The 24,067-nt window shown below is 30.1% G+C and overlaps 1 protein-coding gene across 4 annotated transcripts in view; it reads left to right on the forward strand.

The window, feature by feature from the left end:
• LOC143236419 (BOS complex subunit ncln) overlaps nucleotides 1-22,348 on the forward strand; it is a 49,233-nt gene extending 26,885 nt beyond the window's left edge. Inside the window, exons 9-15 of one of the 4 annotated variants that reach the window (XR_013019552.1) lie at nucleotides 1,861-2,051; nucleotides 3,819-3,939; nucleotides 6,904-7,076; nucleotides 10,842-10,895; nucleotides 12,814-12,892; nucleotides 16,055-16,269; nucleotides 22,101-22,348. Coding sequence is in view for 3 of the 4 variants with exons in the window: in XM_076474681.1 (XP_076330796.1) it covers nucleotides 1,861-2,051; nucleotides 3,819-3,939; nucleotides 6,904-7,076; nucleotides 10,842-10,895; nucleotides 12,814-12,892; nucleotides 16,055-16,117 (681 nt within the window). In the remaining variant the exon portion in view is untranslated. Of the gene's footprint in view, nucleotides 1-1,860; nucleotides 2,052-3,818; nucleotides 3,940-6,903; nucleotides 7,077-9,428; nucleotides 10,777-10,841; nucleotides 10,896-12,813; nucleotides 12,893-16,054; nucleotides 21,706-22,100 lie in introns of those variants that run through there. The other 3 variants (XM_076474681.1, XM_076474682.1, XM_076474683.1) reach the window with 3 other exon arrangements.
• The last annotated feature ends 1,719 nt before the right edge of the window (nucleotides 22,349-24,067 follow it).

The raw sequence follows: 24,067 nt of genomic DNA on the forward strand, positions 1-24,067 counted from the left end.
GATATTTTCTGTTATGTCCCCAACATTTTAAATAAAAAATACAACTCTTTTAATCAACAGGGCCTCTAAATTAAGCAGTCAACAAATATTTTTTCCATATTTGTCACCTGTGCATTCCATTTTATACTTTCAGTACATAGACTAACTACAGTATTAGTTTATACTTTTGTTGCTAAACAATAAACATGACATATATGTAAAAAAAACAAACATTGTTGGAATGTAGTGTTATTTAAACACACTGGCTTTCATGTATATTAGAACTTATTGATGTTACTGATTTTTATCAATAATTCTATGAATGAATTTGCTTTATGAATGACTAATTTTGATGAACTTGTTTAACTGTTTTCACTGCATTTTGCTCATTAAGCTTGATTTCACAAAATTTATTTCAGTTATGAAATGCGAGATTGGGGTATGTTGTGTGGTGGGGTGGTAGTACTTGCCCTATTATTTTTGGTGGGTTGTACAGTAATTAAATGATATAGCTTACATCAAATAATGTTTTGATGAAAACAGATCACAATTTGTGTCTTAACATGCAATATATTAAACAAAAATTTATTGTTTGTGTGGGGCTTTAATATATGTGTAGTTATCAAACAAACAGTTGCTATTTCTGCTTCTTATATTTTACAGTATGAACCATAAAGCACTACAAAACCAAATTTTTTTTTTTTTTACAAGGGATTTGTTATTTATTTTGTATTATTTGTAAGAAACAATTTGATTTTTCAGTCGTGATTCTTGAATATCTTTGTGAAATGTATGTTTAAATGCACTAATTTGTTTACTTGGCTGTTTTGGAACTGCATAACTTAAATGCCACATTATCATGTTGGTTTTAAAATCTTTAATATTGAATTGAGACTTTCTGCTTGGTGAACTATTTTCGTTCATTTTCATTTGTAAAAATGTATTTTTTTACATTAGTAATCTTTAATTCTTGTGTACATTAGACTTAACTTACCAATATTAAAATCAGTCAGGTTCAAGGATATCCTTAATATATAAATAGTAAAACATGCATGTTAAATAGTGGCTATTAGAGTATATACATTATTTTGCATTTTAAATGCATATGCCATGCTGTATGAAAAATGCAATATCTCTATCATCCACAGATTTCAGGAAAAGTGCTTTCCCTTTATATTTGCTAGTTGTTTCAGTTTACAGTATCACTGTAAGATGTTTTGACTAGGAAGTATCACAATTTTGGATTCTAAACTTACAATGGAAAGGTTGGGAATAATAGTATTTTCTTTTGTGAAATATTTTGAAAAATATTGTGATATTTTCTGATATCAGTTATATATGATATCAGTTTAAATCCAAAACTGTCAGTGATTGAAGTTACCACACTTGCTTTTTGGCACTTTTATACATCACATGAGCATCTTTTGCTTCTTAGAGCTGTGAAACATAGTTATGAAGTTTGTTGAAGTTATACTTATTGTTTTGAAATCTGTTGGCCATGGCCTAGTTATTAATGCATCAAATTGTGGATCTGAGAATCTTGTTCGGTATATTGTTCGTGTTAAACACACACACACACACACACACACACACACACACACAGGGTATTTGGAAAGTCACTGTGCAGTTTTGTAATCATATTTTATTCAGTCTATTTCAAGCCAGCAACTGATAGCTGTGTTTAGAAACAAAATAAGAAGGATCCAGGCCTGTATTGATGCCAACGGGGGTCACTTTCAACATTGTTTATAATTGTCATTCAAATTTACCTCCTGTATTCTATATTGAAACATGTCTGTTAATAAATATATAAGTGCACAGTGACTTTTCTAACACCCTGTATAATTAATTTCCTTTGGAAATATGTACATACATTTTCAGGAACTACAGCGTGTTGGAAAAATGCTTTACCCAGAACTGAATATTAGTATGGTTCACAAGAAGATCAATTTGGCTGAAGAACTATTATCTTGGGAACATGAAAGATTCAGCATTCGCCGTTTACAAGCATTCACACTCTCTCATTTTAGATCTCCTAAGGTCCTTGGTCGAAGCTCAATCATGGATCGGAGGTGAGTGTTTGTAGCTGTCTCGTAAGATCAGAATTTTCAACAGGTTGTTATAAAACAATCTCTAAAGAGATTTTACATGTTGTTACAAAAATCTTCCAATATTTTAAGGAAACATCAATTCAGGAAAATCTATAATGGACTAAATGAGGAATGTTATGCTTAAAATTTTAACAGGCCTAACACTAATGTCTTATGACAAGTATAATTATAACATTAGAAATGTTTGAAAATCATGCTCTGGCTAACTGGAATGTTGAACTTATGTTCACTAGCCTACCATTCAATAAAACTATGAGATATTTGTGTAGTTTGTTATAGTGCCTAAATATATTTTTTATATCTAGTAGCATTTTCCATCAGTGAATAATATTTGTCATTAAAAATGAAGGAAGATCAAATAGTGCCATTATCATTGCTAACAACTAAATTGGTTTATTGTGTTTGTGATTTCTTTAAATATACAAGTATCTGAGGCACATCTCTAGCATTTAATGATATTTTGTTTGAAATAAAACAAAGCACCTTTGCAATATAAAACTGTTTTCCTTTTAAATTTGAGAAAATAATTCACATTTATCTTGGGAATTAATGACCAATTTTTAGCTTTAACTTACTCTGAATGTAACTGTTGATGAGCAGCAGAGGTTTGTTTAGATGTTGCTATTGGCAAGAGCTTTATATACCTAAAGTAAACTTTAATCTCCTAGGAAGAAATGTACTAAATTTATTTGTGTTTTGGATACATGAAAATATTTGGGAAGTTTAAGTTGTTTGGACCCAAGAAAAAAGGGTACAAGTTTGAAAATATTGTGGAAAACTCTACAGAATTATCATGGCTGAAAATATCATTAACAGTAATGAAACAGTGCATTCAAATCTTTTTAAGTTGAACATAAGAAAAGTATAATTATTTAACTGTAGTGTGATGACCAGGTTGATTTTTTATTAATTTTTTTAGTTTTTTTCTTAGTACATAGCTTACTCTGATTGGAAGTTATTATTGTACATAAAAATATAAACTCCACAGTGGCTTAGTTATGAAAATATAATGACTTAAGATCAATTGTGGTTAACTAGATTTTAGAGTAAATTTTATTGGCATTTCTAATTATGAACCCTGTAAAAATTATTTCAATAAATTAAGAAATGATTAGTTTGTTTTGTTTTGTTTTGAATTTTGCACAAAGCTATATGAGGGCTATCTGTGCTAGCCATCTCTAATTTAGCAGTGTGAGATTAGAGAGAAGGCAGCTAGTCATCACCACCTACCACCAACTTATGGGCTACTCTTTTCAGCAACGAAGAGTGGGATTGATAATCACATTATAATGTCGCCACTGCTGAAAGGATGAGCAGGTTTTGTGTGACAGGCATTCGAACCCATGATCCTCAGATTATGAGTTGAGTGCCTTAACCACCTGGCCGTGCTGGGCTGAAATGATTAGTTACGTATAAAAGAACTTGTGTCTTTGATACTGATCTTTAATTTAGACCGTTGTTTTTAAATAAATTTTTTTGTGAAATATTAACTTTAACTTTTTTTTTAAAGTAAAGTATTTTTCCCACAATTTTACTTGTTCCCCAGGTTTCTTTTGTGGATTGCTTGTGCATATAAATAAATTTACTGGGATATATAAGATGAATATTTACATGTTTGTAGTGATGCCTATTATATGTTGTTTTTTTTTTTTGCTTTTCTAAGTACGTGTTCTTAAAAACAAGACTAATAGTTGTTGTGTCTTTTTGATTATTTCTTCATTATTACAGAGAAAAAGTGGACCTTGAAAAACTTGCTAGAAACGTTAGAGTTATAGGTGAAGCACTCGCTCATTATATTTATAATTTGACGTCAGAAGAACAACAAGCAGAAATCATTACTGAGGGAATGGTAAGTTTACCTCTTTATAAAACATTTACTTTTTTTGAGAAGTTTATTACAAGTATAATGAAAAGTTCATAGCAATTAAATTGAAGTATTATTAAAGAAATTGTTTTGCAGATTAATGCAATAAGCTAAATAAGCTTTGATTAATTATTTTCTAAAAGAAAAAAGGACACAGTTGCTATTTTTTAAAATTTCATCAGAAACAGATGATGTTGGAATATTTTGAAATGCAGGTTATTGGAAGTCAATCTGTTCAACATATTTTTAAAATAATATGCCTTATTAATTGTGGCCTGGCATGGCCAGGTGGTTAAGGCACTCAACTATTAATCTGAGGGTTGCCAGTTCAAATCTCTGTCACATTAAACATGCTCACCCTTTCAGTTGTGGAGGTGTTATAATATGATGGTCATTCCCACTATTCATTGGTAAAAGAGTAGCCCAAGAGTTGATGGTGGATGGTGATGACTAGCTGCCTTTCCTCTAGTCTTACACTGATAAATTTGGGACAGCTGGTGCATATAGCCCTCGTGTAGCTTTGCACGAAATCCAAAAACAAACCAAACCTTATTAATAAGTTAATAAAGATAAACTTTCACACATACAATTTAATGTAGCTATAATTTTATAATATCATTGATTTGTATCTGTTAAGGCTATTTCACTCAAATGTGTACATGTTTATGATGCAACTTTCAGTTAAATATTTGTGTATGATGTTGATAATGGTTATTATATTCTGGATTTGCAGTTGAAACAGGATACTTGTTTACAAAACAAGAATATCTCTGCAGTAGTTTTCATAACTCAGATAAACATGTATTATAAAATATGATGAATAAGTTTAGACAAAACTGGAAGTTTAACACAGTATTAAATATTTTGTTTTGAGTGATTGCATACATTATTGGACTGAACACAAAATATTAGTTTGGTTTGCAGCAAACTTTGATATTGAATTATATGTACAGTGAGGAATTACTATGAATTTTAATATACCAGAGTAGTATACTGATTAATAGTGCAGTATAGTTCTGCACTATGGATCTTATTATCCAAGGTCTGAACTGTAGTGTAAAACAAAACATCCTGTGCACTTTCAGCTGTGGGCAATGTGACCGTGACATCCACTTTTACATATTTTGGTCAAGAGTAGTTGTTTAGATGACTAGTGCTTTTTACTGATGCCCTTTCTTATGCTACCTTCTCTAAATTAATGATAGCTAAATCTGAACCTTGAGGTTTTTGATCTGGCCATTTAATCCATGTATTGAGTAAGGTGTTCAGATCCAAAATTTTAATAGTTTAGAATTCTTTTAAATGCTAAGATTATTATCACAATTTTACTATTTTTAAAGTTTCTTGTTGTAATTTCTGATAGAATTTATCAAACATTTGTAGTGTTAGATATATGATGGATTGATTTTCAATTATTTCATGTTTGCTCATAATAATAGACACAATGAGTTTTTGGCACCTTGTGTTCTTAACTGTTGGTTTATATTAATAATAAGTTTTCTAATTGAAGAATGTGAAATTACATCAAATAAAATATAGCTTCTATAAAAGTCTGTGTGTGTATGTGAGACCACCATAGTTCCAAAATGAAAGAACCTAGAGATCCAAACTTTATATGCATACTGTTTTTTAGATGTGGCTCAAAAATGTTTTTGCAAATTTTTTTGCTCTATACCAATTAAGCCTCATAATTTTACTTCCTGAAGGTGTAGAGAAAAGTATCATTTTATTTTTAATTCTCAATATATGGAAGTTTTATGCCAAATTTTGTTGTAAAAAAACAAAATGGTAAAATAATTTGCTATCTCATTTGCCACCTCAATTCAAGTGGTTTCAGTTCAGAGTTCAACACAGTTTTTCCATGAACATCAACAGAGTGAAGGGGTAATCAGTCAAAGTTGTTGGTCTCAACCTACAAAGCCTAAACTTTTTTTTGTGGCAAACTTTATGTTGGTTTCTCCAGGGTTGGTGATAGCAAAAACCTTTTGACACTAAATGGGAAAACAACCAACACTCTCTTTCCTCAGGCACTGCAAACATGAAAAAAATTGCAAAACACTGTGATAGAAATATGTGGTATAAAATGTAATGTGAAATTTTCAGTGCAATGATAAAGTATTAAGCTGTAAATAAACAATTCATAACTTACAGGAAGGATAAAATTGATGACATCTATAGGTTTCTGGGAAAACAAAATCTTTAAAAGAATTTTGGCTCTATCTCCTATCTAAGATAGGTTCAGAATACACAGACATAATTCACCAGTAAAATATCAGTCTAATAACCTGGGGAAAGCCAGGTACTTTGGTTAGTATTCAATAAACCCATGTTATTTCCTTTTTATATGTTTTTGTGGATAAGTTCATGAATAAATATTTCCACAAAATAAAGCAGTGGTATACATTAAAACAATAAAGTTTGTACTGTTATCAGTGTCAAATTTTATTAGCCAACATGCATTATTAATATGAGTTAGTGCTTACTGGTGTCAAATATGCTTCTAGATATGGTGGAGAGATCTCTTTCTATATCCTCAATAAAAACATTTCATAACAAAAATTTTGAGGCTGTGTATTTGTCACTTGGTTTACTGTTAGTTAAATCTGTAGGATTCCTAATTTAAAATGCTCTATGGGCACAAAAAGATTAATTCTACCAACTTGAAAATAATTTTATGAACATTTCTTTGTTTTAATGTTTTAATTTCTAAAATTATATTTATAACAAGCATTTATACCCATTATTTGTTATTTTTCCTTGTTTCTTTTTACTATATATTGAGATTGTATCTTCTGTTGTAAACCCTAAGACTGTACATCAGTGTTTATCATTTTGATTCCATTCAGGCTAGAAAGTAATGCTGAAAACTTTTACATATTTCAGTCAGTAGATTCTTCAGAATGTTTTTTTTTTCTGTAGAAATTGAGTGTAATTTCTCTATCTTTCTAGTCAGTTCAGAAAGAATTTCTAGCAGCCTGGTTAGATCATCTCACATCTCAACCTCGTAGTGCCCAACTCTTATCAGCCAGCTCGCCTTCTCGTTCTTTGGTTTTGACGCTAGAACAAGCAATGGCCCGCTATCTGAAGGAGGTAAAAGCCACAACCTTCCATCCTGACAAGAGGTATAATGATACTGTTTTTCAAGTCAACTTGGTGCTCTTCCGTTTTATGTTTTGATGTGTAATTTTGTCATGAGATTCTTTAAGTGCAGTAACATTTTTTATTAGGTTGAGGAATAATTCGTGAGTGTTTTTAAATAATTTCATTCAAGCATTACATGCAAGACTATACAATACTTCAATGCATGAACACATTACACCCAAAACATTTATTATGATACTTTATTTCATGTAATACCTAGGTATATAGTATGCATTGTTGTAAACGAAATTGCAAGAAATTAAATGCGAAAAGCAGATGGTGTCGAAAATGCTCGATTTTGTCCACTTGACATTCCATTTAATGAGCTGAAAATGAAAGCAAAAATTAAAGACATATGAAAATCAAACACACCATCTATTAGAGCAAAAAATTATCTACCAAATGACATGAAATATTTTGCGAAACGTTTCATTTATGAATATATTTTTTTAACTTGAAAAAATGCTCACGAATTATTCCTCAACCCAATAGCTACTATGTTTTGTGTCTCAGTTTTAATATTCAGAAATGAATTTATCTGTGAAAAAAAGTTTGAAATTAATACTGTATTAAATTAAATTGTACATACAAATATTTTAATAAAATATTTTAAGAATTTATGGTTTATGAGATTTTCTAACAGGGTATCTTGTTAAGTTTGCTGTAATGCTAGCCCAGCACCAAATAAATATTTACATAAGGTGCTTGATTATATAATAACTTTGTTAACCTAATCAGTTTACTACAGGGCCACAGTCATGGAGAACTGAATTTTGACACACTGTAAGCCTATCTCATAAACCTGAAATTCTTGAAATAAAACAAAAACTCATTTTGTTTTTTATTTATTTTATAAGGCTACATGGTAACAAAATATGTGCTATTTGACTTTATTTAGCATGAGACTTAAAAATTGTTTATAGAAAAAAATTAGTCATTTAATTATATATATCTACAAAGGTTTTGAAGACTTTTAAAATGTCTTGATTGTAATTCTATTCCACACTATCATCGGATTATGCTAAATAAATATGTGTGTGTGGCATTTATGATTTTAAGGACAATAAGAGACATTTAGGCTAACCTAGTACATTTCATTCATGAATTTATCAAGCTTTATCTTAAACATTTTTAAATTAATTGTATCTAGCATATCTGAAAGCGACCCATTCCAAAGACCAACCATCCTGTTAGAAAAGTAATCTAAAGAAGACTTCTACCCTGCTAAAGTTTATATAATTGTGTCCTCTAGTCTTACCATTCTTACAACTAATTATGAAAAAAGATGATGTATCAACACTATCAGTTCTCTTTATTATCTTAAACACTTCAATTAGATCATCTCTAACTCTCTCTTTCTTTTACAAGATAAAACAATTTCATAGATCTTAAGTTATCCTCATATGGCAATGTTTCCATCACAAGCTTCATCCTTGTTGTCCTTTCTCAACTCTTTCCAACAATTCAATGTCCTTTCTTGGGTTCCTTACCAAAGTACTCCAAATGTAATTTAATCAGTGCCCTTATAATGACATCATGACCTCTTTAGATTTGTATTTGTAGATACAACATAAGTTTTATTTGTTCTACCACTAGCCAACAGCTCACTATCTGGATGGTTCAAAAGGATGATCAACCAAAATAGCAAGATATTTTTCATACATAAAATTTTTAATGTTAGTCCTATGAAAATTATGCTCATAATTCAAACTCTGATATCCTACATGCATTCCCTTATATTTATTATAATTAAAAGCTATCTGTCATTTATAAGTCCAACTTGTTAGTTAATCAAAATCCTTTTGTAAATCAGTAGAATACTTCTTACAGCTAATGGCACTCATAACTTTTAATATCATGAACAAGTTTAAATAATTTAGTAAGAGTAAATGTCTTAATGCTTAGCTCTGAGGTACCCATTTATGACATGAATCCAGTCTGATTGAACACCATTTATAACAACCTCTTGCTTTTCTCCATCCACGCAGTTTTCTATCCAGTGAGCCAATCTATTCCACACACATGCAGAGATAAGTTTTTTGACAACCCTATTTTAGCTAACTTATCCCCCCCCCCATACCTATAAATATAATGTTTCTTAAAACCCTTTTATGTAGTACTTTGTCAGATCTTTTTTGAAAATTCAGATACATCAAATTCATACCTGTAACCCTATATACATTAGTAAACTTTTCCAACAATCTCAAATGGTTATAAGGTAAGATTTTCCCATGGATATACATATAATGTAACCCTGATCTGTTACTTTTTTTATATTAAAAATTATTTCTACTGTGAAACTTTGTTCAGGTTTGTTGTTTTTTTTCTGATAGTGACTCTGGGCAAGTTTTCAGATCAAAATGTTTTGGATTAAACTATAATCCACAAGTTCTTCAATCTATCAACTGAAACTGGCTAGTGCAAACATGTTCCCCCTAGAAAACTTAATTTAAGTTATTGTTTATGCTGATTTTCTTCACTATTCATTTTTCAGTTTCATTTTTCTTTCAGTTTTTTATAGCAGGTTCCTACATATTTATAGTTTTTTGTTAGTAATTAAGAAGATAAGGTTAACCCTTCATCAGAATAAATAGTATTGTTTGTTCAATGAAAAATTCTTATAACAATGTAAAAATAACAGTTTTAGGAAAGAGTAGGTGTTGTTTACTGTATTGTTTTATAAATTCAGTTGTCATTTGCTTGAAATTATAAAATCATAGCATATCTAGTTGAACATCTAATAAAGCAAAAAACTGAAATACATGAGATTAGCCTATGTTAATTTTTTTAATGATTTATCAGGACTGTTACAGATGAACTAGTATAATAGCATTTTAAACCATTTTTGTTAACAGCAGAGTAGAGGTGTAATGTACACACATGTGGATGACGACAGCTTGATTACAATGTTATGATGTATTTAACTGAAATGTATCACTGTGATTACAATGTTATGATGTATTTAACTGAAATGTATCGCTGTGATTACAATGTTATGATGTATTTAACTGAAATGTATCGCTGTGATTACAATGTTATGATGTATTTAACTGAAATGTATCGCTGTGATTACAATGTTATGATGTATTTAACTGAAATGTATCGCTGTGATTACAATGTTATGATGTATTTAACTGAAATGTATCGCTGTGATTACAATGTTATGATGTATTTAACTGAAATGTATCTCTGTGATTACAATGTTATGATGTATTTAACTGAAATGTATCGCTGTGATTACAATGTTATGATGTATTTAACTGAAATGTATCGCTGTTTTCAAGTACTTTATTAACTTGTGATTTTTATTGTTCTTACTCTTTAACTTCTTGTGATTATTTGTTGTTCTTGCTGTGGTCAAAATATTTCATTATTGTAAATGTGACAATCAAGCCTAAGGTCAAAAAGGTTATTTTTTTGTTTTGATCCACAAGAATCATTCTTGAATTGAGGGTGAGCATAATTGGACTGATACTGTTTTATATTCACTTAGTGTGAATTCAAAACCAAACTATGGATTTTGTGTACGATGTTTCAGCTTGCTTACTTAAATAAAAGCACTGAAACGAAACAAGTTGAAAAAGTAGATATTTAAGCTTTAAGAACTTTATAGTTCTTGTCCATTTAAGGGGTAAGAAAACTGAAACTTGTTTTATTTCATGTATATCTTTCTCTGTTCACAATCAGAATAAATATAGATAGAAAAATAGAAAATATATTGTTTTAAAACTGTTTTTCTATTACAGAGATCCAGAGTTTGTATTCTATGAACCAATGATGACAGCGATGAATGCATACAGGTAAATACTTATTTTATACACAAGGATGTATAACAGGTTAGAAAATGACCTTTTCATTTACAGACCTATGAAATATTGTATTCACCATTGTATTAAACTGTAGAAACAATTAAAAGATATTAGTGCTGTTGATGTAAATATCTATGTTTTATCATTTATTTAAAGTGTAATTGTTTTAATAATTAAATGTAAACACTTGTAGAATTTTCATGTTGTAAAACACTACTTGAAATTTTATTTTTCCAGTTACTTGTTTTGTTCACAGGTTACTCTCAATTATGAAATATTACTCACGTAAACATCAGTTTTTTTTTCTACATAACATAGTGTAACTTTCACACCTGGTTTTCATAAAATTACAACTGCTTTACACTTAGTGTTTGTTGTAATTAAGAAAAACATGAAATAAAGTGTTTCGAAAAGTTGTAGAAATTAAGAGAAGTCAGAATATGTATTGCAAACACAAATCTACACTGGTGACTGACAAATGAGTTAATATGATACTGACAGATGAGTTATCAATATAATCTGCTATTTTTGCTTTTAATTTTTTATTTTCTTATGGAGATGAATTTATAAGTAATAGCTTGTTACTTTGTACTTTAAAATGTTTGGTTGCAGAACGGAGGCCAAGAAAAATTCATTTAATGGTTTTGTCCACAAAACTAATTCCCTTTTGGTGCAGTGATAAGTCTGTGGATTTACAATGCTAAAATGAGGGGTTTGATTCTTCTCAATAGACTCAGCAGATAGCCCAATGTGGCTTTGCTATAAGAAAACACACAGACTCTAAAACTAATGGTTTTGAGTAAAGAAGTGGATTATGAGCTTGACCATGAATTATATTACATTGTATTTAGTTCTGAAATAGACCATAGACACAAAGTTAGTGGGTATGGGCATTGCAACAAAACTGCACAATTCTGCCCTTTTATATTTTTACTCTGTTATAAAATTTGTATTTTGTGCAGTCTAATAATTTTGTATCTTTGTAATTGGCAAATTGTTTTTTTGTGTTGATTGTAGCATATGACCCACCTTCCTGTCATAGGATGTTCAGCTTTTGGCTGTGAAAATATGTAATTCTTGTCCTTCTTTTGTGATACACAGAGATAAAAGGGGTAAATTTAATTTTTCTTCATTGCACTATGAGTGTAAAACAAACAGACAAACTAAATTATATAAAACATGATAAAATATACTTTGTCTAAAGTACATCTGCTTGAAATACTGCTTAACATTATAACAATTGTAGGTTTTGTATACATATGTGTACTTAGTTTCCACAATACTCTTGAAGAGGAACAAGCACTGCCCACCAAATTAAGCAATGTTACATCAGGCTCTTTGGTATAGTTGTGAATACTAAAATAAAGGGAAAACTGAGTTAAATCGGACATTTAATTCAAGAAATCTCTGGAAGCATCATCATTGAATTATTTTTCAACTTTACATGAATGAGCTTTAGAAAAATATTTAGCTGTATGTATAATTAATTGTGTTTGGAAGGCTTACAGAAATGAATGAGTTAAGTTGACAGTATATGTTTAGATAGGTACTTAAGCTGTACTTGACAATCAGGATTGTAAAGAACTCTAGAAAGACTGGAGTCAAAAGTGGTAGGTACAACTGTTTTAGTGTTGTTTACAGAAAGGCACATTCTTTTTTAATCACCATTGTAACCGTGAACTAAATTATGATAGTTGTTTCATTTGAAAACATATTTTGTACAAACAGGCACAAGTTTAAGTTATTATAAATTAATTTTTATAGAACATCAACAGTGCAGTTAGGGTTGATGTGTCATAAAATGATGGTTTAAATACTCTTAACAAATGTATGGAAAGAAAAAATAATTTTTTTTTTGAGACAGTGTTCATTATTGTGTGCCAATTTTAATGACTTTTGTTTCTTCTAGTGTGAAACCTGCTGTGTTCGATATCTTCTTAGCTATTGTTATTTCTGGGTACTTGTGTATAGTGTACCTTATTGTCACGGTTAGTATGAAATTTTTATATTAGTTTAAGTAACACCTTTATCACGCTCTTCTCTCTCTCCTTTTTTTTTCCAAGTAGTTTTTACTGTAAATATTTTTCATGTTTCTTTTTTGAGTTACTGAATAAATTCTTATAATTTTTGTAGTTGTCATTTCTTTAATTGTTTGTCTGTAAGTGCTAAGTTTGTGGTCATTTAATTTAATAACACAACATATATTCTGTCAGTGAGATTTGTTTAAGCCTTCTCAAATAAGAGTGGTGTCATTGATTTTTCTTTATTTTTTATTTTTTCCTCTCACACTGAAACTAAAACAAATTGCATGAAACTTAAAAATAAATACTAATTAGTCTATAGTTTCAGATTAAAAATGCATATAATTTAATTTATTATTATTATTATTTTTAGGTTGAGAAACTTAAATTTTAAATTAAGATACTATCATTGTCAGGCTAGTCATAATGATTTTTATGCAATATATTTGGTAAAGATCAAAATACCCCCACTGGTATAACAGTAAGTCTGAAGGCTAATAACACTAAAAATTATTTTGATATTTGAGGCAGGTGTATTACTGTTATACCATTGTGTAGGTTAATGATTGGCTGCAAACAAACATTGAGATCAATTATATCTAACAAGTATAGCTTTTAATAAATTATAGACATTCTATTTCTGTGCATTGGTTGAATGTGATAATTTAAACAATAATATTCAATAAATAAAGGTTTAAGTTATTAGAATATTTTTCTGTTAACTACCACTCTTACTAAGCCTAAGTAAAATACCTTATTATCATGGAAGAAAATTTATTTAGCTTCAAACAGGTATAATTTAACAAAAACATTTTTAATTTAAGTTGGCCAACCCTAAATTAATGCTCAAACTACCATATTTAGTTCACATTGATTTAAATAGATCATAATATGCTCTATTTAATTTTATTTTAATGTTGCTTATATCCATTTACAAGACTAAGCTTTATTAGCACTTACTTAAACTACATGATGTGACATCAGAGTGACAATGAAGAGATCTCTTTGATAGTAGTTTGTCAGACTGTGCTGAGACATTGGTGTGGCAGTGAAGGGTTCTTTGATAGTAGTTTGTCAGACTGTGCTGAGACATTGGTGTGGCAGTGAAGGGTTCTTTGATAGTAGTTTGTCAGACTATGTGCTGTGACATCAGTGTGGCAGCACAGGGAGCTTCACCAGTAGCTTGTCAGACTGTGTACTGACATCAATGTGGCAATGAAGAGACCTTCATTAACTAATTCAGACTAAATGTGTGACATCAGTGTGGCAGTGAAACCACTAGCAGAGAAGGAAAATATTGTGAGAAACAAAATTGATAATTATATTCCCAAGAAATAGTTTCTTAGCAAACATAACCCTGTGGGCAGAAAAATATTAATATATATATATATATGTAAGCAAGCAAGACTCCATGGAGATATAGAAATGAGAGCTGGAACTACAGATATTTTTACTTAAGTTTCAAAATGTTATATACAGGTGTGCACTCAACATGCTCTCCAGTCATGTTAGGGTTAATTATAAAAATTGAGTGCACCCAAACATACGTCACCAGAAGCAAAGTTGCCAATTTTGTAATTGTTTGATATTTTGTGCTATTTAGTACAAATCATGTATAGAAGTAATAAATGCTGAAGTACGTTATTGATTGTCACTTGTGTTGTTTTTATGTGTAATTATTTTAGTCAGAATCTTTTGTGTTATTTTTCAGTTTTTAAGTCTTCTTTCTCCTATAAATGTTTTTTGTTTTTATATTCTTTGTATTTCATCATTTGATGGTCATGGCATCTTATTGATGCTAATACATTGTTTCTGACTTGATTACTTCTAATGCGTCAAGTGTCATTTATCAGTTTTCATATGACCATGTAGAAATGTGCACACCATTACCTTTTACTGTGTTACATTCAAAATTAATTTAAACAATTTTATAATCAATATAGTTTAATAAACAAGTCCAAATGTAATTCTTTATTCCAAGTTTTAACTTATTAATTTAAAAGTTAGATATTAAATAAACCTCAATTTTAATTTTTCCATTGTAACATCTGATCTGTACTTCAGAATTTTCTAACTCCTAAAAGTGGTTGCTTCAATTTCCAATCAATTTGAAATATAAACTATACATAATTGCAAGCAGGAATCTAAAGTACAAACCTTCATTTTCTTTCTGATTTTAAGGTTGTTTGATGATAAGATATACATGGCACTAAAAGTCATATTTATAACCAATAGAAAGAGCAGTTTCTCCTCTGCACAACAATTACATTTCTGAATTTAATTTTGCTCTCATAAGCTAATAGTTGAGTAATATTGCTCAGAATAAACATTTGTCATAGTTCATTGTATTCTCTCTTATTTGATTATTCTTTTATGGTAGTAATGTAAAACTGAAATGGATACTAACTTAAGTTATTTGTCTAATCACATATCCATTTAAAAATGACTTTTGAGAGGTGGGACAGTCTGTTCAAGTTTCTTTGCTAAATTTTATCAAAATTGATTCATTTTTCAAAAACTTGTTACCAGATGATAGAATAAAAACTTTTTTTTATGTATATGTGAGCGTTAAAAGTTGTTCTCAAAAAGTGCAATTACATTTAACACTATGAGAAGAGTCTTTCACTGAAAAACAATGTTAAAGCTGTCATAGCCACACCTACTAATCAAAATGTTGAATATAAATGAAAACAAATGATAATTTAAATCTTGTAATACTTGAAATATTTATATATCAGTTTGCATGAGAAGATGACACCCACACAAAAATAATATATAACAGCTGTTTTTGCCAGTTGAACTTTTATATGCTCATATTTATATAGTATACTTGGTTTATGCCATTTCAGTTGCTGAATCTTGTATGTCTTTTTTTTTTTTTTTATCTTGGAGAAAATTATCTTTCATTCTTTATTTTCAAATATATTGATAAATTTTTGTTTAATTCCTAAAGATTAGTCTACAAGAAAAAGATTCACACTCAGAACTTTAGCAGTACATTTCTTTAATTTCAAACTGCTGTAGGTAAATGTATAAATGCATTTGTAATTATGTTACTCGTACTTTTCTTTATTAAAGTTTTATGAGACATGTACTTACTAACCTTTTTAATGATTTTGTTTCTTGTAGAACTTCCATCGAATAGAGGGGACAATGAAACAAATGTCCTGCCAAAAGTTTAAACAAACATAACCAGCTCTCATTTTCCCAGCCTTAGAAATAATGAATGTTGTGTAAGTAGGTTGTTTGTTGAAGAAATGCGAGAACCATCGTAGTTGTAAAACATTTTCCTTCTGTTTATGTGGAAGAAGATGATTTTAAGACATTTTGCTTTTCCCTGCCATGTAAGATAAAGAATTTTTTCTGTTAGCAATGATATTTAGTACAATTGTGTTTGTAGACTGTCAGAATTCTGTAGAAACTGATTAGTTTTAATTCATACTATTCTATTTGTACAGTTATTGTTCAACTATCAGGTTAAGATACTCAACTGGTAAAATTGTCTTTCTCTTGGAAAACCTTATAAATGCAACTTTTGATTCCTACACATGACAGTTTTTGATATTGGCTTTATGATTAACAGTTGTCTTTCATTTCACATCATGGTGACAAAAAAAAAAAAAAAATGTTGATGTTTAATATATATAAATTTTTTTCCAAACTGGTAAAGTAAATTTATTAGTTCATTTCATATGAAATGTCCAACTGTAAAGTTAAAATTTAAAATGATATATTTTTAACAAACATCAATTTTATCGATCAAAATATATTCCATTTGCTTCAATGGTTTTCTCCCTATGGAATACTAATGAAAATATTCTGGTTCTATAAATCTCCATTGTTTTGGAGACAATAAACTCTTCAAAGGTTTTGATAATAGTATCTTGATTCTTAAATGCTTTGTTTCAGAGAAACAGGTCCAAGTGCTGAAAAAGGTTACAATTAGTTGGAGATAGGTCAATTGAGTATGGTACTCCAAAGTGTCATATTTCAATTTTCTCATTTTTGAAATAGTGAGATTTGTTGGGGTATGGGGTATGGCATTATCTTGCAACAGAATCAGGATGGCTGTTTGGTGGTTAATTTTTGATGCATTTTATCATTTTATTGGATGTAAATCATGCTGTACTTGTTTTGGCTGATTGCAGAAAGGAGTAATGGATAAATTCCACCTGTAGAGCACCATACTGTCACCATAACCTTTTTTTGGGTGAAAAGGCAGTTTCAGCACATGTCTTTTGAGATTCACTTGCATCTGACCATTGTCCTTGATCTCTTCCAGTTGTTGTATAGGATCCACTTCTCTTCATAGGTAATGATTCACTTCAAAAATGACTCCCTCTTTTTTCCTAACCAGTTTCTGCTTTTCTGCCAGTTCATGCAGTATCCATTTGTACAATTTTTTAACCTTTCTGATTGCAGCCAGGTGACAAGAAACAGTTGCATTGGAAACTTTTAGGTCTGTTGCAAGGGCCTGAACTGTTATTTGTTGGTAAGTTTCCACAACAGCTCTTAATCTTTCTTCATTCACAATAGATTGAGGCCTTCCTTGTGGGTCATTTTCGAGGTTCATGTCACCAGAACAAAATTTGTGCAACCAATGTAGAATAGTCCATTGAGAAATAATTCCTTGTCCAAATGCCAAATTAATGTTTTTGGTGGCCTTAGCTGCATTTTTTTTCTCAATTTGAACTTGTACAAATAAGTAGTCTCAATGCTTTTGAAGATGTCTTCTGTGGGGTTTCAAAGAAACACAAAAGCAATTATAATACAACTTGGCATGACAGACAAATGAAAAGCACAGCACTCTTGTCAATACTGAATATCATACAGCCAAATTACTGTATCAACTTATCCTAATCACAATCACTCTTGAACTAAGTGAAAGTTGGCCAATTCATATGGAATGACCTAATATGTACACAAGTGCTCCTAATGTTTATTAAAAATTCAATATTTTGGCCTTGGTTTTCATGTCTTAAATTTTATGATTTTTTATAATTTCTACAAATTAATAAAGTATCACATTTGTGGATCCAAAGTGAACATGCTCCTAATTAAATTAATTAATGCATCATTGGGTTATATTTAGATATTTTAAATAATGATGGATGTTGTTATCAGAATAGGTTTTATTTATTGGAATGTTTCTGGCCACTTTGGTGAATGTAAATGAGAAAAGTAATTTTTAAAAATTGTAAAGTAATCAAACTAGAGACTTAGATGATATGAATAATCACCCTAGTTTTAATTGTGCAGTTTAACTTAGTTTGTTACATATGTTTATTTTCAGTAGAATAAGTTTGATAAGGGCTTCTATTATGTTTTAAGTTTTCTCTGTTCAGTTGTCTGTGTATATAATCTGGCATTTCTCCTTTTTTTGAATAACAAAAACTATAAATATAACTTGGGATTATCACAGACATGAAATCAGATTATAGAGTTAAACTCTTGCTTTGTTAATCAGTACATTTTAACAGTTTTGGACTGGACTATGTTTGGACTTGTATAAGAATATCTTAAATCAAATACCAAACAATACTCATATATGAATAAATCACTTCAGTTTAGGACTTGTTAGTCTTGAATTAATCATTGGCATTTAAAGCACTGACATGTTTTGATTTTAACTGAGATAGCTCCAAGATTACATTCCTCAAATCGCATCTATATCCTGTTAAATACCTATTGATATTAGAGTTACATTTGCAGTTTTGAACTCTCTAAGTGATGCATTCTCCAGAAACTAATTTTGTGCTTGTACTTGTTAAAGTCTCTACATATTTGTTTTACTTTGCTCTACTGAACTGTATTTTAATATAGACTTTTTAAATTTCAAGACTCTGAGTAATGTGTTATTGCTTAACATTCTTTTGTCTTTTATTTTGTTAAACTTTTCAAGACATATTTTACACTTAAATCATTATATTTTCTGGTTCCAAACACATCTTATATTGTCCACTTTTGATTTTCCTAAAGGTATGTTAGCATACATACTGTTCTTGAACTCTAATATCATAATCATATTGGAATTGATCATGGGTTATATTAATAAGAGTTTATGTAGGTAAAACCATATGGTAAATTTTATTGTCCTCTGAACTTTCAGAAATGGTAAAGCATAGAACATTATTGCCTAGTTTATGCTGGCGGTAAACAGATACTTGCAAGAAGCAATACTAGAAAAACTGTCCTAATAATTAATAATTGGAAGAGCTTAATGTTACCATGATGTGTCATACAACAGTTACTTATTTAGTGTAATGTACCTTTATTTAGTGTACTCTACCTGTATTAAGCCTACAAGATGTGGAAAAACAACAGGTAATACATGTAATAGAAAAGATAGTGAAACATTGTTTTGGTAGACACTGGGAATGATGCAGCTGTGCAGTTTACAACTTTAAAGCAATAAGTGGTTTTCATTAGGAGAACAATTTGTTTTCACAGTAGATAAGAAGTTTTAACTATGAACTCTCTTGTTGCCAAGTTACCAAATAGATGTATATAGCACACAACTTTTTGATTGTTTCAAGTGTATATGTTGTGAAGAAAGTAATGATGATTTTGTAATTATTATAAGGCATTGAATCGAAATGCACTCATGCTTGTGAAACATTTGGCCTAAGATTGTGTATTGATGCTGTACCCATGTTAGTAAACAAAGGGTTAAAAATATTCCACAAGATTTACATGTGATTTATATTTGTTTTCGTACACTGTGTATAGATGGAGTGTTGGTAGGGAATGATTAGTTTAACAATTGGTAACTTATGGTGTTATTATATACAATATTACAAAAAAAAAGCAAACAGAAAAGGATAAATAGAACCCCTGCAATGATGTTTTTTTCTTTGAACCTTTAATCTAAGTGTTAGAAACGAATTGTTTTCTTCGATGCATAATGTTTTAGAATTAGAATGTTATTTCTTCTCTGTGTTACATTAGGTTATTTTTTTTACCTTTAAATTTAGCTATGTAATAGTTTGTAATGTAAATTAGCTTGATATTATAATTATGGGAAATAGTTTGATTGAATGAAAAAAATTGTATTGAAACAGCAGGTTTACATTTTATTGGAAAGTGGAATGTTTATTTACACTTGTATTTGTTTACTGGTTTTGTATACCAATCTATTAGTTTTTTCTCTTGTAAGCTTCAAATAGTTTGCTTTATTTCTAAACCAAATCTTTCTTTTAATAGAGAGATGTGGTGGTTTAACTTTATATCATCACACCATTCCTCAAAGTGCTACACTAGTTTTTTTTCTAAATTGTAATATAAGAAAATAAAAAACTTGAACTATTTCCAAGTTGTTTTAAAATTAGAATTGTCTTTTTTTTTACATTGAAGTATAGCAATTAAACTAATTCACTCGTAGCAACCAAGTTAATCTGATTTTTAAAAAATGTTTTACTCTAACAGTCTCACTTAGACTTTAGAATTTTACACATGCAAGAAAACTTTTGCAAAAAAAAAGTTGGGTATTGCCAATTTACTTTAGCAAGAATTTCTATTATTACTGTTATTAAATATAATGTCATTATTTGAAAGTAATGAAAACCATAATTTTTTTTTATTACTATGAGTGTCAAATTCATATTTTAAAAGTGTATTGAGTTTTCCCATTCTGTTAAAAAAATGATGCTTTGAGTTTACTTGGCATTTCTTTGATACTGAACAGTTTCTAAACTATTTCTATGCAATTGTTCAATTTTTTAAAATTAAAGTATGCCTTTTTAAAATATGTTAACTTTGTACGGCTGGTTCATATCATATCATTGCCATCATGCATGAATATTGTACCTAATAAAAAAAAAAAGAAAAAAGAATTGATCTAAACCTTATTGGCTGAATATTTGGTTGTTACTTATTTTGTTTGCTATGATTGTGAAACTGTTCTGTTTTGTAAAAACCTGCTCTAACCTATACAAGTGTTTTTGTTTGTAGTATGGTTGTAATTTACTGAATATCAGGAACAGACATTTACAGGTTCTGTAAATGTTTTAGTAGTCATTTGAAATTGACAAAGCAACACACAAAATTTAATTATCTAACATATTTGAACAGACATTCATTGTGTAAAGTTTAATAGAAATCTGTTTGATAACATTCAAGATAGTGCATAGAGATTTATCATTTAAGGAACTAGATAAAACCTTGGTTTTAGCTGTAAAACTTATGTGCAGAGTTAGGCTCATGCTAAAGTGTTTTTTTTTTAAAGTGATGAATTCTCAGTAATGGCATGGATAAAATAGTTATTTGGGATATAAGTAGGTGAATATTACCAAAAGTGGCATTCTTTGTAGTGCAGTTATAAAAACTAAAAATGTTTTGATTGTTCTTATGGTTTAAAAAAACAAATAAATTGTAATTGCTTTAATTCTTCAATTAGATTTGTAGTATACTATAAAATATCTGAAGATTTATTAAATTAGAGATAACGTTTGCTTTAATTAAGTAAACTTTGTATGTTATTCAGTAAGTTGACATTTTGGAATGATTTAATGAAGAAAGAGCAAGTGTTAACTAATTAGTTTTGGAAAATAAGATGATCTACATAGTAAAAAAAAAATCACTGTATATAGCATAAAAATGTTGTCCTCCAGTAGCTTTTGTTATTATGAAATGATCATAACAAAAATTTGCAATTAAGGATATTAGTTGGAATAAAATGTAAAACTTTGTGACTTGTTTTTTATTTGAAAGAGAATGGAAATTACAAAGTGATTACTTTTATTTATGCTTCTTTGGTTAATAAACAAAAAAACAGTCATGAATTTGAATGCTGTCTCCCTCAAACATACACTGCAATAAAATATATCAAAGGACTTATAAAAAGTATCTTAACACATTGTGGACACATCATGAGTTTACTTGTGTTTTGTGTATATTATCTTTGTGTGTCATTTATTAAAACATTGAGTTTGAAAAGAGTCAAACAAATTTTATTTTGTTCATAACTCCAACTATATTTATTATTTATTTGAAACTTACAGGGTACGTACATGAAGACATCTAGTAAATTTTTAAAGTGTGATTGATGTTTTGTAAAACATTTTTCTGTACTGAGTGGAATTGCACAAAACTTGCATATGTATTGTGTTTCATTTCTTTTACCATGGGCAGTACAAACTGTGTAGGCTCTGGTATGAAATATCTCTTTTTCCTGTAGATCCAATGAACACAGGAATATGCTGCTTCATGTCACCAGACAGTCTTCCTGGGGGAACCTTATGTGGGGCTCTCCTTGTACCTTCAGATGATGGACCATGTTCGTTTCTCTCAAGTTTCAGTCAGCCTTCTTTCTCTTTGTCAGTAATCCATTCTCTTGGAACAGAGAGGAGGAACTGTTTGTATTTTATTTTTCTGTTCATTGAGGGATTTGTAGTTTATATAAATTGAAAAGGCCAAAATCTACTAAATAAAACAGTGTTTTTTTTTGTCCGTTTCACTGTTTTACTGAGAATGCTGTAGTATGAGAGGTACTAACTTTTATGATCCACACCTTTCATGTGGGGATTGTATTGGAGAACACATGCACGCACACAGAAGTGTTTTTTTCCCCAGTTATTCCATTTTTCTTTCTTGTTGTCTTTCCATTGTTAGGCCTGGCATGGTCAGGTGGGTTAAGGTGTTCAACTCATAATCTGAGGGTTGCAGGTTCAAATCCCTGTCGTACCAAACATGCTCGCCCTTTCAACCATGGGGGCGTTAAATGTGATGGTCAATCCCACTATTTGTTGGTAAAAGAGTAGCCCAAGATTTGACAGGGGTGTGTGTGTGTGATGACTAGCTGCATTCCCTCTAGTCTTATGCTATTAAATTTGGGACGGCTAGTGCAGATAGCCCTCGTGTAGCTTTGTGCAAAATTCAAAAGAAACAAACTTTCCATGTTAAAACAAGAACATCACCTTTTACACAGAAAGCTATTTCACCTTTTTTCATGCCACCCAGTGGCTCAGAGGTATGTCTGTGGACTTGCAATGCTAAAAACCAGGTTTTGATACCTGTGGTGGGCAGAGCACAGATAGCCCATTGTGTAGCTTTGTGCTTAATTCAAAACAAAAACAACAACCACCTTTTTTCATTGTGTAAACATCAGACTTAACTGCATCCCTGTATTCATCCTGATGTTTTTTCAGACTCTTGTTTTATGCTCTAAGAACAGGTTTGCAAGTGATAATTCTCATGGTATAGTGGTGCCACATTACAAGGGTGGGAACAAGAATTGAAGTAATAGTTTTCTCCAATTTTCCTCCTGACTGGTATAAATCTCGTTGTAAACATAACCTGCGCAACTCTCACACACAATTCTCACCAGCAGGCCATATTTTACAGTTTTTGCAGGGTTGTATGTTTGGAATCATAGACGTCCTTTCCGTGGAACCATGCCTTCATCCAAAGACAACTGTCACTTTGGTTTATATAGTGTCCTGAATTTATTTGAGAAAGTTATCCAGTATTGGTAGAATTTTGAAGAACCTACTTGAAGACTCATCCATTTTCTGATTATCATTGAAATTCCAAACTGTACAAATCTGTTGAGGCTCATTGTTTGTGAAAATTTTGGGTTAATTGAAAGAGGATCTGTTCACAAATAATCTTTCCAGTTATGTTTCCTTGTCTGCCCCATTATTAGAATAAGACTTAGGAATTTTCTCATGTCTGTCGGTGTAACGTCACACCATCGAAGTCCTCTAGATGAAATTTTGTTTATCTGTAATTTTATTATCGTAGGTACACATTTTCTGACAAAACGTTTCAAATAAATTGTCACCAAACATTAGACTTGTCACTGTAGCAATAGTTTCGGGTTCAGATGGAATTATTGTGACTTCGGGATTTCCTTCCAACATTTACAAGTTCGTGGAATAATTTGTTATCACAACGGGAAAAACAACTCACTAGCAGGAACATTTGTAGAATCATCATTTCTGATCCATTATTGGTTGAGATCATAACAACTGTACGTATCTTTGTAGGACTAACAACAACAATGTAGCGAGAGAGACTGCCAGAATGATCCACATCAGAATCTTCTCATTCACTTGGAAGATCTGAAAAATTATCATCAGATAGTCCGATAATTATCTTATCCTCACTCAACACGTTGCATTTTCTGCGAAAAGCCATTTATAA

Source organism: Tachypleus tridentatus, chromosome 13 (genome assembly GCF_004210375.1).
Source record: "Tachypleus tridentatus isolate NWPU-2018 chromosome 13, ASM421037v1, whole genome shotgun sequence".
NCBI lineage: Eukaryota > Metazoa > Arthropoda > Merostomata > Xiphosura > Limulidae > Tachypleus > Tachypleus tridentatus.